At 39.2% G+C, this 22,918-nt stretch overlaps 2 protein-coding genes across 3 annotated transcripts; one reads left to right on the plus strand and one right to left on the minus strand.

Annotated features, from left to right (window-relative positions):
• Positions 1 to 1,503: 1,503 nt before the first annotated feature.
• LOC135106625 (all trans-polyprenyl-diphosphate synthase PDSS2-like) lies at positions 1,504 to 7,485 on the plus strand. 2 transcript variants are annotated; one of them, XM_064015910.1, is made up of 9 exons: positions 1,505 to 1,993; positions 2,736 to 2,930; positions 3,209 to 3,337; positions 3,550 to 3,748; positions 4,034 to 4,172; positions 4,752 to 4,861; positions 5,255 to 5,419; positions 5,565 to 5,748; positions 6,350 to 7,485. In XM_064015910.1, the coding sequence occupies exons 1-8, from the start codon at positions 1,827 to 1,829 to the stop codon at positions 5,721 to 5,723; spliced, it is 1,263 nt and encodes a 420-aa protein (XP_063871980.1). In that variant the 5' UTR covers positions 1,505 to 1,826; the 3' UTR covers positions 5,724 to 5,748; positions 6,350 to 7,485. The 2 variants fall into 2 exon arrangements, with proteins under 2 accessions (XP_063871979.1, XP_063871980.1); XM_064015909.1 differs by having other exon boundaries at positions 1,504 to 1,993; positions 5,565 to 7,485.
• On the minus strand, positions 7,374 to 19,726 carry LOC135106624 (phosphoglucomutase-like). The gene is made up of 13 exons (XM_064015908.1): positions 19,496 to 19,726; positions 17,071 to 17,217; positions 16,508 to 16,670; positions 15,869 to 15,987; positions 15,330 to 15,483; positions 14,684 to 14,776; positions 14,195 to 14,292; positions 13,644 to 13,798; positions 13,389 to 13,499; positions 12,771 to 12,911; positions 12,288 to 12,471; positions 8,599 to 8,733; positions 7,374 to 8,232 (listed from the first exon to the last, which is right to left on the minus strand). Exons 1-13 carry the CDS (start codon positions 19,589 to 19,591, stop codon positions 8,143 to 8,145), a joined length of 1,686 nt encoding a protein of 561 aa, XP_063871978.1. The 5' UTR covers positions 19,592 to 19,726; the 3' UTR covers positions 7,374 to 8,142.
• Between the last annotated feature and the right edge of the window lie 3,192 nt (positions 19,727 to 22,918).

Consider the following 22,918-nt stretch of genomic DNA (forward strand, 5'->3'; position numbering starts at 1 on the left):
TATATATATATATATATATATATATATATATATATATATATATATATATATATATATATATATATATATAAAACTATGCATTAAATATTTTGCCATAAATAATGGAATATTTTAATAACATTTAACACAGGAAACCCTTTATCTTCTCTTCATTCCCTTTCCTGTGTATCCACTGGCTTATAACATCCTTCACCTCCTCCCCATTACCTTCCCTGCCTACTCAGTGACTTGTAGCATCCTGTATATTCTCTTCTGTACCTTCACTGCTTATGACTTGTAATATCCTTTATCTCCTCCTCCACCACCACCACCCCCTCCTCCTCCTTCTCCTCCTACCCAGTGATTTGTAGTATCCCCTGCTTACCCAGTGGCCTGCAACATCCTTTTCCTTTTCCTATTCTTAGCTTCCCCTGCCTACCCATTGGCTTGTAACATCCTTTACCACCTTCTCTTATTTACCTACCCAGTAGCCTATATAACATCCTTCACTTCCTTCTCACCTTTACCTTCCCTGCCTACTCTCCTCCTTTACCACCAGCTCCTCTCTCCCTCTTCTCCCTGGCTTCCCTGCCTGCCCAGTGGCCTGTATCAGACTGTAGACTAACGGCCAAAACAAGTAGAGATTTATTTCATAAGAATAATAGTTCTGCTGTCTTACAATTGGCTACAGGTGGATCTATACTTTGGGGGTTGGCACATTCAGTAGATTCTCTCTCTCTCTCTCTCTCTCTCTCTCTCTCTCTCTCTCTCTCTCTCAGACCAGAGTCCTTTTTACATAAAAATGAAAATCTGGCAGCAGCTTGTGTAATGCATATCACATCTTTAAATCTACTTTATTTCATATTTTAGTTGAATTTGCACACACTGTCGTCAAACTCTGTGTGATAGTAATTCATACTACCAGGTGGGTAATTACACTGTTCATCCAGTATTCACATCGCCCGCTACTTCAAGACTCGAGATACAATGTTATCCCATGCATGTTGATTCATAACCTATTGTCTTGCATTGATATTGGACCATTTGAATTGTCTCATAGTTGATAAGGAAATAATCCTCTGCAGCTTCTCCCTATAACACCCAAACAGTAATTTCCGTCCTTGACTCTCTCTTTTCCTTTCCTCGAAGATGGGGAAAGCCCAGAGCAGCCTTCATACAGGTCACCTTGCGCTGGCTGCTGTGACCAGTTAGTTCCAATTTACCAAGGAGGTTTAATGGATCTTTATGAATTATTATTATATTATTTATTTTATCTTTATTGAAAAAACCCCTTGGCCAGTCCTTCCTTCCTACGATGTAGCAAATATTTCCCAAAGTTCATGTAACTTTTTTGGGGGTTTGGAAAAAGCAGTCTCTCTCAACAGGAGTTCTTTAAGTCAAGAGAGCGAAAGTTAACATTGCTTTCCAAAGTTGTGCTGCTTTTGCATTCATTTGTTGCCTGTTAATTACATGACGTCATAGATAACTGCGGACCAACGTGAGGGACTGAGTGTGGACTGCGGTCGCCAGATGTTAGATGCCGTGGTGACTGTCAGGCTTGAGATGCACCACGCTCCTTTCTCGTGTGTGCTTAATTTCAAGCAATAATCAATAAGTAAAGTGTGTGGACTTAGCTGAGTGAAAAGAATACAGCTAAAAATTATAAATGTATATTTAATGTAGAATATTAATGTGGTGGCAGCATCTGGTAGTGGTCAGGTAACCACAGCGGCCGGCCTGCCAGCTGCTGGTGAAACGGCAGTATAGGTCGAGGCGGCTGAGGTGGAGTTTGTATGTACGGCTGCTGACGGACAGGAAATGCGTGCTGGGTAGTAGTGAATGTTGTGATGACGTCCAGCGTGGTGCACAGGAACATGGAGAAGGTGGCACGGGCAGGGTGTGTGTGGCGGCGCTTGGCTGCAGGAGACGGCGTGAGGGTGTGTGCTGCCTCGCCTCTCACACCAGCGACAGGTGGCGGTGGTGACCCGTTAGGCCACATTCCGCCTCACTCCAGGTGAGATACACCCCTTGGAGGCTGAGTGAGTGGTGACAGGGAGTGCCCATGGATAAACTCAAGGGCGGGCAGTGTTATGAAAGGAAGGGCTCATAACGACCCCTAGGTTGTAATTGCTGGTCTCCTAATTATTCAGGTTGTGGTTAAGAATGTATCCCTCATTACGGGATAACGGTAATAACGTGATTCGGGGTTTAAGACAGGTAGCACTGCAGCCCTAATGCTAGTACACCTTATAGGCAGGGTTAGGAGGGCGTTCTGTAGGTATAGAGTGAATATATTAAGGACGATTTTAATAACTCTAATAGGTGTTCCTCACTTAGCCCCAGCCTAGGTCATGCTATCAAACCAGTGTCAAATAATAAGGGCTAGAAGGGTGGCCCCCATCACTGAATATGGGATGAGGGTGTTAAGGGCACTTTTAACAAATAGAGGAGGATTACCAGCCTTATATAGCTACCTCCAGCTCTGGCCATACCAGTAAACACTCATACATTGTTATTATGTAAGTAATATGTAATCACATTGAGCTCATAATTATACCGTACCTTCTGTGGTCGTGCAGCTTTGTTTCTCTCTCTCTCTCTCTCTCTCTCTCTCTCTCTCTCTCTCTCTCTCTCTCTCTCTCTCTCTCTCTCTCTCTCTCTCTCTCTCTCTCTCTCTCCAGTGCTTACCTCAACCCTTTGTTCTCTTTTCCAGTTAATGTAGAATGGATGACAAATCTCTTAATTCCTTCCATCAGGATGAAGAGTAATTACAGCTCGGTTCCTCAGCAAAAGCCAGACTGGAACCGGGCTGTGAGTGATGCTGAGAAGATAGTTGGCTACCCAACCTCTTACCTCACCCTGCGCTCCCTCCTGTCTGATGAAATGTCAAATATTGCTGTCCATATGAGGAAATTGGTAGGATCTTCTCATCCACTGCTTAAAACTGCCAAGTAAGTAGCTACATGATTAGTTCACATTTAGGAAACTAGTAAAGAAAAATCATGCACTTTGATTTTTCATGTGCAAATAACATTATTTTTATCGATGTAAAACCTGTTCTTTAAATCCTGTTTGTAAGCACTGACAGTCACAACACAATTTTCCTGGTTTCCTCCTTGCTAGCCCTCTCTTGTACTTCTCTTATACCTTTCTTACATTCTCAAGCACTTTGTCCTCTTGTGTTAGTGGAAGTGAACCCATGGAGTTAAATATTTTCTTATTTCACCAGACGGTTGATATACAATGGACGAAACAACATGCAGACTAGAGGCCTCATTGTGTTACTCATTTCCAAGGCAGCAGGCCACCTCAACCCTGAAGAGCTAGACCAAGACCAGCCTGCAGGTGTCTCCCTTAGGTTAGGCTGCAATTACTTACAAAGCTAGTAAAGTTGCTTTATAATACCTATGTACCTTACATCATATGCCATGTATTTAATGGATAAATTCAATCAAAAGAAATAGAATTGGAAATCTTAATATTTTAATGACCTGGAATCCTCATGTGGGATTTACAGATAACAATGTAAGTGGCCAATTACAAGGCACTTTATCTCCATAAACATTGCAGTCAGCGAAGTTTGGCAGAGATCACCGAGATGATTCACACAGCCCATTTAATTCATAAAGGAGTGGTCAATCTGTCCCCAACGGTGTTTGATGGCACCACTCTGCAGGACATGGAATTTGGAAACAAGATTGCTATTTTGTCTGGGGATTACCTTCTAGCTAATGCTTGTACTGGTCTGGCTGCTCTCAGGAACACCAAGGTGAGTTAGTTCATGCCTATAACTCTTACCCAGAAGTCTTCAACTTTCAAGATTCTTGACAGAATTCATTAGATGCTGAGTTCATATATGAAAGAAAACTTATTGCTCACATTTTAATTATTAGGATTTATATAATAACTGGTATGTCATACTGTGGCTCTTTACTGAAGAGATACAGTCTGTGCTGTGGTCCACCTGCTTTGCTTGGTGCTGGAGACCTGTTTCTCCCAAGGCCACAGTCCTCTTTGCATGCTCATTGACTGTGGTTATATTTTGTCTTCCCAGGTTGTGGAGCTGATTAGCACTGCCATCAGTGACTTCATGGAGGCAGAATTCATTGGAGACCGAGATAATCAGGGGAACCCAATTCCTAATGAAACTATAACAATGCAAGATTGGAATGAAAAGAATTTCCTAGCTGCTGGTGAGTGAGACTTATTTATTTTTTCATTTTATTTTATTTATTTTTATGCATTTTTCATGTTTTTTTTTATTTGTTTACTTTATTTTTTCTATTTATTTTGTTTATTTTTTATTGTACTTTTTATTTATTTATACTTTTTTATTTATATATATATATATATATATATATATATATATATATATATATATATATATATATATATATATATATATATATATATATATATATATATATATATATATATATATATATATATATTTTTTTTTTTTTTTTTTTTTTTTTTTTTTTATTTATTTATTTTATTTATTTATTTATTTATTTTTATTTATTTATTTATTTAATTTTTTTTTTTTTTTTTGGTTGAGGGGGGAGTTAAGATGGCAGTAATAGCCTTTTAATTTCTTAAATAGTTTCCCATTGAATGCTAACTTACAACTGAATAAAAAAAATGAGTTAGTGTAAGCATGAATGTAGCAATTAGTGATGTACTGTAAGCATTAATGTAGCAGTCAGTGATCATAATTGCTCTCCAAAGTCTATTGTTGATTGTTGGATTATACAGAGATTTTTATTCACCAGGCAGTCTGATGGCCAAGTCATGCCAAGCCACACTGCTGCTGGCAGGCCACAGTGAGGCAATGCAGAAGAAGGGCTTTGAATTTGGGAAAGAGATTGCCCTTGCTTGGCAGGTGTGTTGTTACGTTGTAGTTTCATGACATACCAGTACCTTGTTAAAATTACCATAGTAAAAGAAAATTAATTCTATGTTTGTTAAAGTATATTAGTAATCTTATCCAGAATTCTAAATTCCTAAAATCTTGCCAGTAACTTACACTTGAGCATGATAAAACTACTTTTAGTTGAGACACCTCCAGATGGTCAGAACCATGTAGTCTGACATAGATGAGCATTGAGGTGTAAAATTGGTTAACTTTTACCAGATGCATCATGGTAACAGTGGAAAACTAGACAATATGAATTGAAGCAGTGAGATGGCATCCTTTCCTGACCATCCTTAAATACACACCCATTAAGGTGAACCACAAGGTTGAAATTGAGTACTTGGTATCTACATCTTTTAGGTCTACAGTGACCTCCAGCCCTTCACTGACTTGTACCGTCACCCTCCTGGGACTGCTATTGACCTTACCTCAGCTCCTGTCATTCTGCATCTGTTGCATGATAATTCCCTACTGGATTACGTAACAGCTGCAGGGAACTCCATGGAGAACTGTGACTTCAAGAAGGTCGGTGGATTTTTTGTTGTGAAGTCATAGCACGTTTATCTGTACACCATATTTATCTATGAACATTGTGTATACAGTATTCACCATGGATCATACAGAGATTAGAATCAAACATTCCTTCTTTTGACAAATTTTATCTCCACAGATCCACCAACTCATCATGAGTGGGAATGCAGTGGAAGAAGCCAAGCAACTGTGTCAGTCCCATGCCCAAGCTGCACTTAATGTTGTGCAGGACACCTTTGAACCCTCAGATGCCTGCACAGCTTTGGAGAACATCATAAATGCTCTCAAGATTTATTAGCACAAACATTTCTATTTTAGTAGAGGTTGTGATCCATTAATGTATATGCGCATGTACTCTCTCTCTCTCTCTCTCTCTCTCTCTCTCTCTCTCAGCCTACAGCCCCCACAGGCTGACCCCCACAGTATGTTTACAAACCACAGTAACTTACCACAGCTTCACACATGAAAGGTGGTTATGGTTAAAGAATCTCATACATAATAGCCTTATTGTTTGTTCTAGTATGCATTTAAATGTACTATGAACATTTTATCCTGAGCATTTAGGCATTGTCCTTTCCAGAGATTTCCTGGCCTGTGGCACTGCCAAATCTTGTACTGGGCAAATTATTGGATTAGAGCCTAAGTGCACTAGTAGCCCTGCGCTTGATCTCACCACACATTTGTCAAAGTCATCAACATTGGTTATGGTTGCAGGGTGCTTCTTTGTTGGCGAGAACAAAGGCTGTGCTGGCAACCACTGTGTCATGCAAGCTTGATTTGACATGTGAGCAAATTCTAACTGTTACCTTGCTCACACTGGTGGCTTTCACTGTTCGGGTAACAGCTCTTGAGGTCAATTAATTAGTCTTTTCTACCAAGAAATACTTATTTACTGAACAAATGAGCTCTTTTTCTTGGCTACAGAGGAGACGAGAACAAGCGTGAGAGATGGCTTCCATCCTGGCTGGCAGCGCAAGAGAAAGTGACCAATGGATTGACATGGTCACTCTGACTGTGTTACCTCACTCAGTCACCCATAGAGACATGATAACACCTGGAAGAAATGTTGCCAAGTATTGTGGTGTTTGCAGAAAACAATGCAAATATCATTAAAAATAAACATATATTACACTAACCTGAATTTTTAAGAGCATCACAGTGTTTTTATACAACAGCACAACTTAATTTTGAAGTAGGAAGTACCTGACATGAGGTGTGTCTTGGTACCAGTGTGGCAACACCACAGGGTGAGAAATCCCCAGAAAGGACAATGCCCAAATGCTCAGGATAAAATGGTCAGACTATAGGCAGCCTTGAGCTGCAATGTTGCTTAAGATGCCTTGAATGTGTTACTCAGATGTTTTGGAGTTACAAGGCAACACAGCTTGGGAACAAAACTACACAAAGCAGTTATACTGTACTTGAACATATTAAATGTTCATTAAAAAATTATAGCTGACAGTTATGACGGTATCAGTTTCTGCCCAGTCTCACAAATGTCACAAGTGCTACTTAAGATGCAAACTGCTGTCACTCCAACCTACCAATTGCCCAAGTATTCCTATTTTCTTTTAAAACATATTGCATATTGATTTTATATTATCAAAAAGAAACTTGACTATTTTTCCAATTTACTGGGTGTTTGTATCTTGACAATCCATTATCAATAAACAAGAGTTTTGGCCAGGAATAAGAATTACTGCTCATCTACATGAAATGTTACCATGTTCCCTCAGGTGGAAAGATTACTAGGCCAGTTAGTGACAGGCTTGTAGCTTTTTGTGAATATTATATCCAATTCTTGGTAATGTGAAAGTTCCTCACAGCCAAGTTTGTGAACCGAGGCACTTGTGTGATAATGCTTGTTACTTTACAGAAAATGTACTTAAGAATGGTGAAATATTTTGTAGATAAGATGTAGGCAATTTTGGGAATATATTTTGCTAGCTTTAAAGATACAAGAATGTTTATTCTGTAAAATGGTTCTCAGATATATTTTAATGTTTGTTAATGTTTACATTTTGTTACTGTTGAATATTTAATAAATTGTTAAGTCAAAAGCTCTCTCTCTGAACAATTACAGGGAATCATGTAAAGCAAGAGTAAATTTAACATGGCCACAGCTTACCTCTTACTCCAATAGTGAATCAGTCTGTATCTTGAACTTTAGTCTTTACAAGTGAGTAATCATTACAGAAAATCCTCTGACTGCCTGTGCTTCCCCAAGGTGTGATCAAGTGACAGATGCTTCAGGTTTGTTGAATTACTGAAAGGCTGCTTGGAACAAACTTTTCTTTTTTCTTCAGTAAGAAATTTTGCAGAAACAAGAATGCATTTACAGAACTTAAAAATACTTAACAAATGAGACTTCAGCTATCCTTTACTTCTACTGCTTGGATAATTTGATGAACTGAGTTGCAAATTGTAAGATTATTCAAGAAGATTGCCAAAATGAAACTGAAATTATTATGCCAGAACATAAAAATTAGAAACTTTACTTAGGAACATGTAAACACACTATTGCACACAAACACAAAATAACAGTACAAAATGTCAAAATTAACTGTAAACATTACTTTCATGGCTTTAATTATTATCAAAGGAAATTAATCTTTATAAATGAGGAGGGAGAAGTATTGAGTTTAAAGCTTCCTGTGTGCATGTACATGAGCTGGGTGGTGCCCACCTTCCCAGTGTACCCAGACGTGTGTGCCAGTCTAGGTGATAACAGTGGGCTTGTCACGGCCTGTGTACTCCTTCAGTTTGGCCAAGCTTAGAGCAATCTCCACCAGAGGCTTCAGAACATCCTGGAAAGAAAGGAAAATAAGGAAGATAGAAGTCATAATAAACTAACACAAGAGAAACATCACTACTGCATAGTAATATATCTCAAAGTGCAGCAATTCTTAATCCAATATGGTTTTCACACATGCATCTATATACAGCACATCATTACCATCATGAAATTAAAGTCATCTCATACCAGCTGTAATATGAGATATGTAACAAGCCACAAGTATCATCTATGAATAACAATCTTAATCCAGGATCTTTTTCACACATACATACTGCACATCATGACCATACCAGAATTCAAAGAACCAGCTTGTACCAGGTATAAGAGATAATAAACCACAAGTATCATCAATGAATAACCCAACACCGCCACCCACCTGAGCATCCTTGGTGAAAGTGGAGGGGTCAGATTCATAGCTCTCAACATACATGCGCACAGTTGCCCCAGAGCTGCCAGTCCCACTCAGCCGGAACACAATGCGTGAGCCATCAGACATGAGCACACGCACACCCTGAGAATTGAAGGCCATTATTCAACTGCAAAATCAGTACTTAACCAACTTTCTACTCTGGCACATAATTAAGAGGGGATCTGATAGAGGTCTTTATATGGTATTGTGGATAAAACAAGGGTGACATGAGCAAAATCCTAATTGTCAGTAATCAGGATGGGACAAGAAATAGTGGGTTCAAGCTTGATAAAGTTGGATTTTAAAAGAGGAAGGAATTGATTCTCATATAGAATGGTACGTGAATGGAATAGGCTAGGTCAGAGGTCGGCAACCCAGAATTAGAGAAGAGCCACTTTCTTCAGACTTGACAGGAACACAATGCTGCTTGAGCCACAGTGTATAATCTATTACGAATGTAGATTACGAAACCTAATAAATTTCCTCCATACAAAAGTTAAGTAATACAACCATAGACAAAATAATCATACAAATTGTACCGTAGTAGTAGTAAGAGTAGTAGTAGCAATAGTTATAATAATAATAATAGCAATACTACTACTACTACTACTACTACTATTATTATTATTATTATTATTATTATTATTATTACTATTATTATTATCATTATTATTATTATTATCATTATTATTATTAATGATGATTATATCAATAGTAATAGTAGCTGTCATAAAATAAACTATTATAATTAAGTAGGAAGACACTCATTTAACTTTATAATTCTATGATGGCAGCAAGTGAAAAAATATGGTATATTATTTTTCAAATATGTCAAGTGTACTTAGTATATCAGTATCTGGTCACCATGATGAGTTTAAACAGGGAGAGAGAGAGAGAGAGAGAGAGAGAGAGAGAGAGAGAGAGAGAGAGAGAGAGAGAGAGAGAGAGAGAGAGAGAGAGAGAGAGAGAGAGAGAGAGAGAGAGAGAGAGAGAGAGAGAGAGAGAGAGAGAGAGAGAGAATTAAGTCTTAATGTGATTTCTGCTCTTGTGTTTCTTTGAAGAGATGCTCAATGTTTGGCAAATATGTTGTCGTTTTGAGTTTCAGGCAGGACTGCAGGCTTGCATCATTCAATCAGCTGCGTAGTTTGTTTTTTTATAAAGTTCATGCTAGAAAACACTTGTTTACACAGGTAAGTAGATCCAAAAATAGAGGGAATGCCAAAGGCATATCTTTTCATGTGTGTGTAAGTGTCTGGTAAGGAATTCCACACTTCATACACAATCTGATCTTGTTTTTTGTAGCCCAAACAATTCAGTCCATTTGTGTTGAAATGCCAGTGTAGCATGTTGTTTCTCCAGGTTTTCAATATCGGAGACCATGCCTCTGAATTTTGAAGTCCATAAGTCTTTTCCTTGCAAATCAGCTGATTCCAGTTCCAGTTCTGCTTGATTCACTCCAGTAAAAGCTGAAAAATTGAGTGAGTATGTATCTGCATCACGCGGATTGATCACAAATGACAATGTGGCCTTTTCTTTTCTGAATTCTAGAAAACATCCTTCAAAGGATCTTTTCATTTTCATTAGTGCATTTTTTATGATATCAATATCCAGCTCAAAGTCTGTTCCTTCTCCAAATTGCTTTAATGAAGGAAAGTGAATCAGAGAGCCTCTCTCAACATCTCTAAAACACAAAAATAGTTTTCATTCAAAGGAAAGGACTTCTTCGAAAAGCATCAGAGCAGTGTTTCCCTTTCTTTGTAGTTTCCTGTTGAGTTCATTTAAATGTGAAGTGATATGCACCAAGAAGTGAAACTTCTGTAGCCATTCAGGATTTTTAAGGTGTGCATATTCAAGGTGGCCTTTCTCCTCCAGAAATTTCTTCACTTCCTCAAGGCATGCTGCAAAACGTGCAAGCACCCGACCCCTAGAAAGCCAACGGACTTTGTTATGTAAGAGAAGGTCTGAATACTGGGAATCGACTTCTCCCAGAAGTTCACAAAACTTCTTGCCATTATTTTATTAATAATTTTCGCAACTAAGTCCATTACTTCACTGAACTCTGGTGGGTAAGTTTGTGCACACAATGCCTCTTGGTGAACAATGCAGTGAAATGATATTACTTTATGATTCAGCTCTCATTTTAAGAGAGAAACAAACCCCTTATGTATACCTGTCATACTCAGTGCACCATCAGTTGCAACAGGAATAATGTAGTTGGTCTGAATTCCTTTTTCCTTAGGGCAGGTTATAATTACTGAAAATATATCCTCACCTCTAGTTTGACCAGTGAGAGGCAACAAGTCAATGAGTTCTTCTTGTGGGCCTTCATAGTTGACATACCTGCCAAGAAGAGCAACTTGTGCAATGTCAACATCACATGACTCATCACAAGCAACTGAAAAGCCACAGGCTGAATTGATGTTCAAATTTGCTGATTGGTGATGTCTTGTGCAAGTTTCAATGCTCTGTCCCTCCGTTTTAGCAGACAATGGCACATTCTTAATTTTCTTACATTATTTCATCCTTGTTTTTTTAATTCTCTGAACAGATGCATTGCTGCATTGATGAAACAATCTTTTATATATTCACCATCTGTAAAAGGCTTTCACATTTTGCTATCTCATGACTTATCACAAAACTGGCAGTAGCTGTATCGTTGGAGGACTTCACCCATTTCACGAATACATTCCACTGACTCTGCTTTACTCTGAGCTGCAGTTCCTCCACAGCTTTCTTTCTGGCATCTCCAACTGGATAATTTTCAGCAAAGTCACAGTGTTTCCTCTGAAAATGCCTCTCAAGGTTGGATTTTTGATTGTTGGCCAGTTCTTCACTACATATAAGACACAAAGGGTGCCCTCTAGAATTCAGAACAAATGCAAAATGCTCAGTCCATTCACTCCTAAACTCTCTATTTTCATCTTCAATTTTTCAGTTTTTCACTGAACTAGTGCATTTTTCACTGAATGAGATGCCTGCCTACACTGCCAGGCAGTGTTAGGCAGAGGCTGGGGTGGTAGGATGGGCGTGTATCATACAGGAATCATATTTGTACTACAGACGTAGACCTCACGTCTCGTCTCGTCTTCCCCCCCCCCCTCTCTCTCTCTCTCTCTCTCATTTTTCTACGTGTCCTATGATAAGTGAGACAATTTTATGTAGGTGGCAGGAGCCGCATATGTCTCTTGAAAGAGCCACATGCAGCTCTGGAGCCGCAGGTTGCCGACCTCTGGGCTAGGTAATCAAGTTGTTAGTGCTAAATCATTGGAAAACTTCAGAAGATTAGATAAATTCACAGATGAAGATGATAGGTGGAAACAGGTAGATATGTTTCATGCATGAACTGACACATATAGGTCTGATGGCTTCTTGCAGCTTCCCTTATTTTTTTAGGTTTTTATGTTGGCACTACTCTTACTCCTGTCTACATAATTACTTCTTGGGCCCTGAAATTCTCACATTTTTTGCCAAATATTCTTTGCATTCCAGCTTTCCATCCTACAAGCTTCTGCAGCAACGTCATTTAAGCTATCAGTGTGTCTTCACCTCATCCTCATCCATTCTATTATCCAATTCTAATACATAATTATATAATACAGCATTATGTAATGCATTATATCAATTTTCACTAAACAAACTCCCAATATTAATCTTACTTGTTTCTTGGCAACTGAACCATCAATGGGGTCCGTATATGCAAAGTTGTCAATCTTGGCTATCGTGTAAGTCTTGCCACTTTGTGAGAGTTCCTTCCCCACCAGTGATGCATCATCACTCATGGCATCCAAGGCAGCCATCATCTTGTTGCAGGGAGCACTTTCACAGTTCTCATAATCATACCTACAAAAATAAATTAATGTTTAAGATGCATGTATACAGAGATAGGATAGGTTTCAAGACACTTCTTTAATTTTAGTTAATGCTTCTGGCTCTTATTCTTTAGGGACTGGCATCTTCAATGGGACTCATTATTATTATTTTTTTTACCCTTGTATATAAAAAAATAGTAAAAATTTATGTATATCTCAATGAAGTCAATGACATTAAAATTTCACCACAATAAACACAAAAAAATGCCAAGAATTATTTCAATCTCACCAACATACTGAGAGATTATTACACCAAAGTTTATACAGTACCTGGTGAAGAAATTCCTGCCATAGGTGCCCCAGTGGTTCAGCAGGACTTGCTCCACAGACATGTTGCGGCCAGCCAAAATGGACAGCCAGGCCAGAACTGCCCAGATCCCGTCCTTCTCCCGGATGTGGTTGCTTCCTGTTCTTTAAGTATAGAAATAGGATAATTGACCCCTTCACTACAGTCTGGCACATCTATCTTGATTTACTAGCCACTCTGACTTTTTTTATTGTTCTACAGCTGCCTCCAAATATTGTACTAGCTAGAAAATGCAAAATCCATTATTTTTTATCCCTTTCTTTCTTATAGATGATTATTAAGATTCCATACATTGCTTTTGATACTGTAAATTGTTGCATATTGCAGCAAAATAGTTAAACTCTCTAAGTTTTGGAAGGCAGGGAACTGTGACACTATGTATCTAGATTCAACTAAATTTTTAAAATCTAACAGCATCTTTGTAACACATCATTTACAATGTGCATTTGAGTGTTTCACCACAAAATCATCTGGAAAGAGTACTACATTTAGATTCCTTCTACTTTTAAAAAAAGATGATCAAACAACCCACTGAGATTTTATCAATATTGCTCTTTTCTTTACAAAACCCTAAAACTTACCCAAAGCTCTCTTCACCACAAATTGACAAGCGTCCAGCATCCATTAAGTTGCCAAAGTATTTCCAGCCTGTCGGGACCTCAAAAACTTCAACTCCTTTCTTTTGTGCTACTCTGTAACAACAAACTGAGTTCAATTTAAATTCCTATTCTTTCAACAATAATTTTCAACTAGTTTTCAAGACTGATAAACTGCAACAACTGTGATAAGAATACAAATTTATAACATTTCCAATTTCCCTGACAAAAGCACTCTACCTGTCAATGGCACACCCAGTGGGCATACTGCGGGCAAGACCCTTCACTCCGTGCTTCTTAAAGTACGGGATGTAGTCTGTGTTGTCAGCAATGACAGCCACTGAGTCTGAGGGGGTGACAAAGAATGCCTTGTGGCCCAGAATCATGTTTCGGTCCTGTGGGGAAAAGATGAAGACAACCAGTTATCAAAACACACCATGTTCAATTTAACAATTCTATGAATTTTCTCATCAATAACCATATCTTAATTTATATTCTTGCATTTTATACTGCTAAGGGTTTGGAACAGACCATTTCTAGTTTCTTATGAAAGCTGACCACACCAACCACACCACCAATACTAGATCACTACTGCACATGAAATGAACTGAATCCCCATCAGACACCACTACAAACAATATCTTCCATTCTATATACCTTGCTTTTAATACTGCTCAGAGTTTGGCACAGACTGTTTTTAACCTCTTATGCAAGATGAGCACACTAATTACACCATCACCACCACCACCACCACCACTACTAGGTCACTACTACATATGAAGTGAACTCACCCCATCCCCATCAAAGGCGGCACCAAAACCAAAATCTCCTTCCTTCATTGCCATGACTAGATCAGCAGCATAGGTCAAGTTGGGATCAGGATGATGACCTGCAAATTGAAACATATATTAAAATCAATCAATTAATCTATCTATCTGTATACCAGCCCGTCAATCTCACACATGATGGCCCAGACAGAGCACCAAATATTCATACATACATCATTGACACTCTTAGCCCTGTCAACCTCTGGTGGAAAGCAGCAGTCTTGAGGACCACTATACTACACCTCAGCTTAGGCATAGCATAGCTGGCCACATACTTCCACAGCAAGGCTTGATACCATACACTGGTTTATCACTGCCTCTTCATAACAAAGCTGTTCTCTACCCTACACCTACTCCATCCACAGCAGATGTAAGAAAAATCAATTAAAGACATGATTGTTTTTCTTCCATTTTCAATGAACATCCACACCAGAAAAGTCAGTCAAATCTTACCTCCAAAGTCCTCCAGAGGAACAATGTTTACAGCAGAGTCCGGACTGGCACCAAGCTCCTCCAGGAAGATGCGGCGCACATAGGGACCTGTCACTGCAGCCCGCCATCATGCAAGGGAGAGAGAGAGAGAGAGAGAGAGAGAGAGAGAGAGAGAGAGAGAGAGAGAGAGAGAGAGAGAGAGAGAGAGAGAGAGAGAGAGAGAGAGAGAGAGAGAGAGAGAGAGAGAGAGAGAGAGAGAGATAATATGCACATCATATGATTATATAATAGTGACTTCTGAAGCCTTTCATCCTAACTGTTGTTCCTATTTTGGCTAACTGCATGCCTCCTCTCTCCCTGCAACATCATTCCTCAAAGCTTTCTACTACTTCTCACCCTTATTCTGTCCACCTCCTTAACACAAAAATGAACCAGTATTCTCAATTTTTTTCATCTCTTTTACTGGTAAACTCTGAACTCCCTGTCTGCTTCTGTATTTTCTCCTGGGGGAGGTGTTATGACACTTATCCTCAAAATTTGGATAACCCTTTTGACTGTGCTCTTCAGGATTGGCATCTTCAGCATTTTCATTGCCCTAAGCCATAACAAAAACAGACATACCTATAAATACCTATCTATACTGTGGCAAAAAATTGGTTGTCCTTACCTCCATGCATAGCATTGATGAGAATCTTCAAGGGTGGGCCATTAGCTCCATGGAGGAGGTTTTTGATAGCAGAGAAGTCAAAGATCTCCTTCATGTATGCAACGTAATCTGCGACAGAGTCCACAACTTCCACAGTGAATGGTCGGTGGTCAACCTTTGGGAAAGCATTAGTTTAGGCAACACACACTGTCTTGTCAGATACTTACCCATGCTACAAACATGGACTAAGCAAGTATATGCTAGTCATGACTGAAAATCCAACATAAGTTATTGACATAAGATAGATCATAAATTTTTAACAGAAGACAACCAAAAAGACAACAGAAGTTATTGATAGGATATATCATAAAATTCATAACAACAAATAAAAAAATAAAATGCAACAGGAGTTACTGATTGATAGGATACATCATAAATTGCATAAAAGAAAATAAAACAAAAATTTGTACCTATGCCTCCACAGCATCCATAAAACATGTTAATATGGACAAAACTGAAGCTGTATCTTATGAGTTACACTGCTGCACAAAGATACTTACTATAAATTCCTGTGTTCCTATTTTACTAATGTCACAGTGTAGCTCAGGGCAAATCTTGTACTCCACAATGTTCTTGCTGATCTCATATATCTTGTTGGTGACGCCATCTGGGGCTGGACCTGTTGGGGTTTTGATGGGACACTTAGCTACAAGCTATTAACCACCATTCACTCTAAACATCCATCAGAAATAATAATATACCTCATTCTATGGTAAGCATCAATTAACAGCAATAATAGTCTACCTTATTCCATGGTAAGCATCATCTGACAGTAATAATAGTCTTTTGTTCCATGGCTTTCTCTTTAGGGACTGGCACCTCTGTGGGACTTTTCTTCCTTTTCATCACCCTAGACTGGTGTCCCTATTACATAAAAAAGTAATAATGGTCTACCTCATTCCATGGTAAACATCACCTAATAGGATTAATGACCTATCTCATCCCATGGTAAACATCACCTAACAGAAATAATAAATGACCTCATTCTATGGTAAATATCATCAAACCAATAATAATCTACCTCATTCCACAGTGAACATCTTACAGTACTAATAATCTGCCTGATTCCATTGTAAATATCATTCAACAGGAATAATAATCTATCAATAAAACAAACTTGTCAGCCAACTCTCCCTCACCTCCATTGGCAATATTAAACTTGATGCCAAAGTCAGCATCAGGTCCTCCTGGGTTGTGGCTGGCAGTGAGCACAATGCCGCCTGCTGTCTGGTGCTTGCGAATGATGCAAGAGACACATGGGGTGGAGAGGATGCCATTTTGACCCACCAACAGCTTTCGCACCTTTCAAAGTAAAAGATTATACTTAAAAAAGAGATCAGAAGGAATTAGTTCTCAAACAGAGTGGCAGATAAATGCAATAGGCCCAGTAATCAGGTTATTAGTGCCAAATCATTGGGTGCTTTAAAAGATTAGATAAATTTATGTATGGGGATGATAGGCAGAAATAAATAGATAAATTTCATAAAGGCACTACCACACATAGGCGTGACAGCTCATTACAGTTTCCTTTATTTTCTTATGATCTTATAATTGACACAGTGTTGCAAGAATAATATTACTAATAATGTAAAACAACTAATGAGCATCTTATTTAAGCATTGCAAATCTGTTGTGCAGCAAGGGGGTAGATATATAGAAGACAAGAAGGTAAAATATCAAAGGAAATTAAATGATGTCTCACCCCATTGGCTGCACACATCTTGATGATGATGTCGACAGCCTTCTTGCCAAAGTAGCGGCCATCTCCGCCCACCACCAGCGTGCTGCCCGTCAGGTTTCCACTCATGGCACTCAGGATACATTGCACGAAGTTTTCTGTGTAATGCTCCTGACAAACAAATACATCTCATTAATACACAATTATGGAATGAATACTCCATACTTACCTTGCTGTACTATTATTATTATTCATTTTCTGTGTAATGTTCCTGTTACAGAAACAAATTTCAATGTATTGTTACAGATGTGGTGTAGCAGAAGCCCCCCGAGCCTTCATCAAAGAAAGCCACTGGAGCTGGAGAAACAATGCAAGTTGGGTATCTATAATAATTAAATTCATCCTTATTTATTTTTGTTATAGTTTTCTACTCTTGTGGGATAAAAGGCTGGGAATTTTTGTAGTTTTGAGGGATTAAAAGCTGGGATGTTGTGTAGGTTGGCAGGCATTTGTTTTACTGGACTCCTACCAAGACTGAGTGTCATCAACACATGTCTGATGGTAAAAACTGTTGTATAAGATGTACAGAATCCAATGATAGCCAAAGACACCTGTGGTCTGAAGACACGCCATAGTTACCTTGCTGTACATCTCATTTTAAATCATACCAATTACATACTTGTACTGCATCATACTTAATTTTCATCAAAGGTTCTAGAATTTATTTAGAAACCTCCATTCTTTTACAAGTCTCAAACTGACGCTCGAGTGTCCACTGAAAGAATAACATGGAACCTTATCCAGTGCTATAAAATTTTCCATGACCTCTCTCCTATTTAACTGCAAGATTAATTTATCATGTCCCCACCTGCTGGAACAAAAGTCACAATTTCAAGATCTTTGTCCAGGCACTGGAATTCTCTCCCAGCTGCTGATGTTAATTTAAAAGTAATTCATTTCATACCCTTCACAATGTTCTTTCTAAACCATAACCAACTCTAACATTGCAATCTACTGTTGTTAATGTAGTGTGCACTTTCACAAATATACATATACTTGCACACATGCACATGCACACACACCATATATTATAAGTAGATACTTAAACATCACTTGTTCCATTCCCATTCCTACTTGTGGCTCTGCCAGCAGCACTGTCTTGGAACATCTCAGAATGGGATAAATGCAAGCTTTTACATAGTAGTCAAGTCTGTATACGAGTATATAGGTGAGAAGGGAGGCGAACACACACACCAGTCAGAGGTCACACCCCCATCTTGCAGTGCAGCTTCCTATGCCTTTCTGCTTTCTAGACTGCTGATCATCCACGGCACCTTGAGCTTGTGCTGGCATCCCATCCTTTACACCGTGGCCAGTACATACTGACAACAGCCATGCATTGCCTGTGCACTATGCCTCTGCTACTCATAGCTCCCCCAATGTCACCACAGCATGCAACCCTACTCTGGCCCAATAAGCTGCCCCACCCCATCCCATTCCAGAGAGTTTCACAGTGTACCAATGCCTGCACATTGCTGTATGCAAGTAATCAACCTGTGCTAAGTGGAATAATGTGTATCCTGGAAATACACTGTCAAACTATTGGTGGTGTTTGTCTGTGCCTCTGTGCTGGTTGAGAATACTCCACAATACATAAATATTCAGTTCAAGACCCTATCAACTACTAGTCACAAATGTCATACTACACACCAACACAAGGTCAATCTTTCTTGATGTGTCATTTTGGCTGACAGGGCTGCTTGATTCCTGGTTAGTCATGTTCCTTTAATTGTTGGCCTTATTTGAGTTCTACTAGATTTCCTTTTTTGCCTTTTCTATTTTTTTTTTTTTTTTTTCTTATCTGGAATAAGCTAACCGCTTCGTTTTTTTTTTTTTTTTTTTTTCCTGTTCTCTTAGATTCTGATGGTTGAAGACACAACAATGAAACAGGATACGACAAGTAAACATCCGCTTCACGAGAACAACTGAATTAAACCATGATTAGCACAATAAGCAGTGCATTTTTCTGCTACAGCTTTGTAGAGTAACACGTCAACACCAAGTCTAGTTAGTATCATTTATATGTTAGCTGTTGGTGGGACGTGACATCACCTACACTAACACGCTGCAAAACTGACCACTTTTTTCACATTAACCTGAGGAAACAAGGGACTAATGCACTCTACAGACGCACCCATATGTTGACTCGTGCTGCTGCTACTGCTGATGGGGCCATAACGTTACTACTATTACTACCACTAACTACATCACTCACACTGACACCCTGCAAAACTGGCCAGTCTCCACACTAACCTGGGGAAACAAGGGCCTAATACACTATACGAACACATCCACACCTTCAAACTCCCTGATCCCTGATGATGAGGCTGAAAATAAGGAGTAAAATAACCGGCGTCGAGAAAACCTTGATAACGCAATCTCTGCTTACCTTCTCAAACACTATGACAGCTTTTCTGAGGCCGCTCGTCCCAGGTTTCTGGCCCTCAAAAGGCGTGGTGGCCTTGGTATAGCTTGTGAGAGTCATGGTGTTGGAGCAGAGAGGGTGAAGGGAGGAGCAAAGCACCGTGTCCGCCGCCGCCACTCACCGACCTGAGGCCCCCAGGCTCAGCTACCATCAGCTGATTCGCCGTGTGGTCTCCCAATCCTTGCATCCTGACCATCGCTTGCTATTCTTCACCCACTCGTTACTAATTCCCGTCAACTGTAGATATTTTCATGTTTTATTTCTTTCAGGATTTTTTTGGCAATAAATTTTTATTTGATTAACTGAAAGTATTAATAATAAAAGTTGTGTATTACGCCAAAGTCCTTGCCAGGCAAAGGTGAGGAGGTCGCCGAGGAGAGTGAAGGTCACCCTGGTTGGAACACGGGACGAAGGACGAGCTGTATCCTTGCCCTTCAATGAATAAATTTAGCTTGTTGACAACAGCAACAGTACTTGTCACAACATAGGGTACCAGACATGCAGCTACCATGCCACGATCGAAAGACGATTAGTAATACCTCTGTACCTTAAAATACACGTTAAGAAAAAAAAAAATAATGATTTCAGTGTTAATGACAGTCTTTTTTTACAGTTTGATGACGTCCCACAACCATTAAGCTCGACCTAAATCGAAACCGAAGCTCTCTCTCTCTCTCTCTCTCTCTCTCTCTCTCTCTCTCTCCAGTGAATTAATATATCTGTTCGCATGATACCTTCTGGTGACAACTTATACATACAAAACCCATATCCTACAGCTAGGGAGTCTTTCACTGTCACTGGCAACCATGCCTACAACAATGCAAATCCAACTACTGCCATTGCTTGTGATCATAACTTCACATTCACTCAGCCAAGTATTTCAGCAACCCTGATCACAACAGATAATCATTACATAGTCCTCCAGTAAGCAACAGAAACAATAAGTCTTTGCACAATGGGCATATTTTATGGCAAAACACAAGGAACACACCATTTATAAAAAGAAATATGCCTCTGACAATTACTGTTCACTCTGGCCTTCTATCCAGACCTGCTCTTGCATCACTGCACGGGGCAAAGTCAAAGTTTCAACAGAACTTGTAGCACTTGTAGAAGAAAGTGAATGCTTAAAATAAACAAGGGGTCCCATAAGATTTCATTTCCTCTCTCTCTCTCTCTCTCTCTCTCTCTCTCTTTCCTTATTTTGGTATTAGAAATTTTCAGGAATTGCTGACTACTGAAGCTGCACAGTGGTAGTTCACTGAGTTATACTGGTAATAATGATAATTATACATATATACTACTACTACTACTACTAATAATAATGAAAATAATAATAATAATAATAATAATAATAATAATAATAATAATAATAATCATAATAATAATAATAATAACAATAATACAGGGTGTCTCAAAAAAATGTACTCACTCTTTGAATGACGAGAAAACCTTTATTTATGAACATAGAGCGAAATGAAATAGCATCGAATACATGAGACAAATGTTCAAATTGATGACTATTATAAATGTACTCAGTCTTTTTTTGTGTTGCAGATATCCTGAATTACTGAAGCTATGGCAGGAAATCAACTTAGTTTCGAAGAAAGAAAGTTTGTCCTGAAATGCTATTGGAAGACCGAAAACGCCACTGAAGTGCAACGCCGGTTCACAAATCAATTTGCAAAACCGCCACCCACGCGTCGGACCATTGCCCGCATCAGAGACAAATTTGAAGCAGATGGAACCGTTCAGAATATCAACAATAAACTTTCAGGACGACCACGGACATCTACGTCCCCTGGAAAAGAACTGCAGGTGCAGGAAACACTCCTTCGATCACCACAGAAATCACTTCGCCAAACTGCTCGGGAAACCCACATCTCAAAAGATAGCGTAAACCGCATCATGAAGCGTCTGCATTGGAAATGCAACATTCCAAGGCTGTGTCAAGCTCTCAACGAAGACGATCCTGACCGGAGAGTCGAATTTTGTGAATGGTACCTGGCAAAATGTGCAGACGATGTCGAGTTTGCACACAAAATTGTGTGGAGCGATGAAGCAACCTTCAAATTAAACGGTACCATTAACCGCCATAATTGCACGTACTGGTGTCCTGCAAATCCTCACGTAACAATTGAACGCCATGTAAACTTACCAGGAGTAACAGTGTGGTGTGGAATATCCGCATTGGGCATCATAGGACCTTTCTTTTTCAACGAAACTGTCAATGGTGAGAGCTACCTCAACTTGCTTCAGGAATTTGTTGGTCCACAAATTACAGAGATGTTTGGTGAAGACAGCGATATTTACTTTCAGCAAGATGGAGCACCTCCCCACTACCATCGCGATGTACGAGCTTACCTTGATGCAGTGTTTCCTGACACATGGATTGGACGAAGGGGCCCCATTGAATACCCTGCGCGTTCCCCAGACCTAACACCCATGGACTTTTTTTTATGGGGATACTTAAAAGACAACATTTATGCCAACAAACCAAGGACAATTGATGCATTGAAATTAGAAATTGAAAGACAATGTCGTGATATTCCTAATGACATGTTTCGCGACGTTTGCGAATCCCTTGGTGCGCGTTATCAGCGTTGTCTGGACAATAATGGTCATCAATTTGAACATTCGCAAACATGATTCTTCAAACACATTTGTCTCATGTATTCGATGCTATTTCATTTCACTCTATGTCCATAAATAAAGGTTTTCTCATAATTCTAAGAGTGAGTACATTTTTTTGAGACACCCTGTAGATAATAGATAAATAGGTAAAGATGGTTTGAAGGTCTATTCAACATTTTTGGCATACAAATCATTTAAGTAATTAAATTATAAGAACCAAGTAAACTTAGTAGCACTCAAATCCAAGAACTGAGTAAACCAAGCACCACTCACTCAGATCCAAGAACTCAGGAAACCAAGCAGTACTTGAACCGAAACTCATATCCCTAAGAAACACACACACACACACCAAGGAGGCAAGAGATTAAACTTCCTTCACACACACACATGCACACAGAGGCTCACAGGAACAAGCCAAAGGAGAAACACAAAAGGAGGCAGGCAGGACTGTGCTGATGTCAAAAAGGCTGAAGCATTTAAGGGCAAGGAAGGCAATGAGTAACACACACACACACACACACACACACTGGAGGACATGTCTGCCAGCTTTCTACTTCAGCTCCACTACACAAGTACCTTTACAGCTTGTATCCAGTACCTATTCTCTTCTACATGGACAAGATCAACAATGAGAAAGACACAAGCTCAAACTGCATCCCCACAGATCTTCTCTGCTATGATGTGAGCATGCTATCCCCTGGAACATTAAACATGTGTACACTAGTACTTACTGTAGAGGTAATCCTACAAACA

Source organism: Scylla paramamosain, chromosome 13, assembly GCF_035594125.1.
Source record: "Scylla paramamosain isolate STU-SP2022 chromosome 13, ASM3559412v1, whole genome shotgun sequence".
NCBI lineage: Eukaryota > Metazoa > Arthropoda > Malacostraca > Decapoda > Portunidae > Scylla > Scylla paramamosain.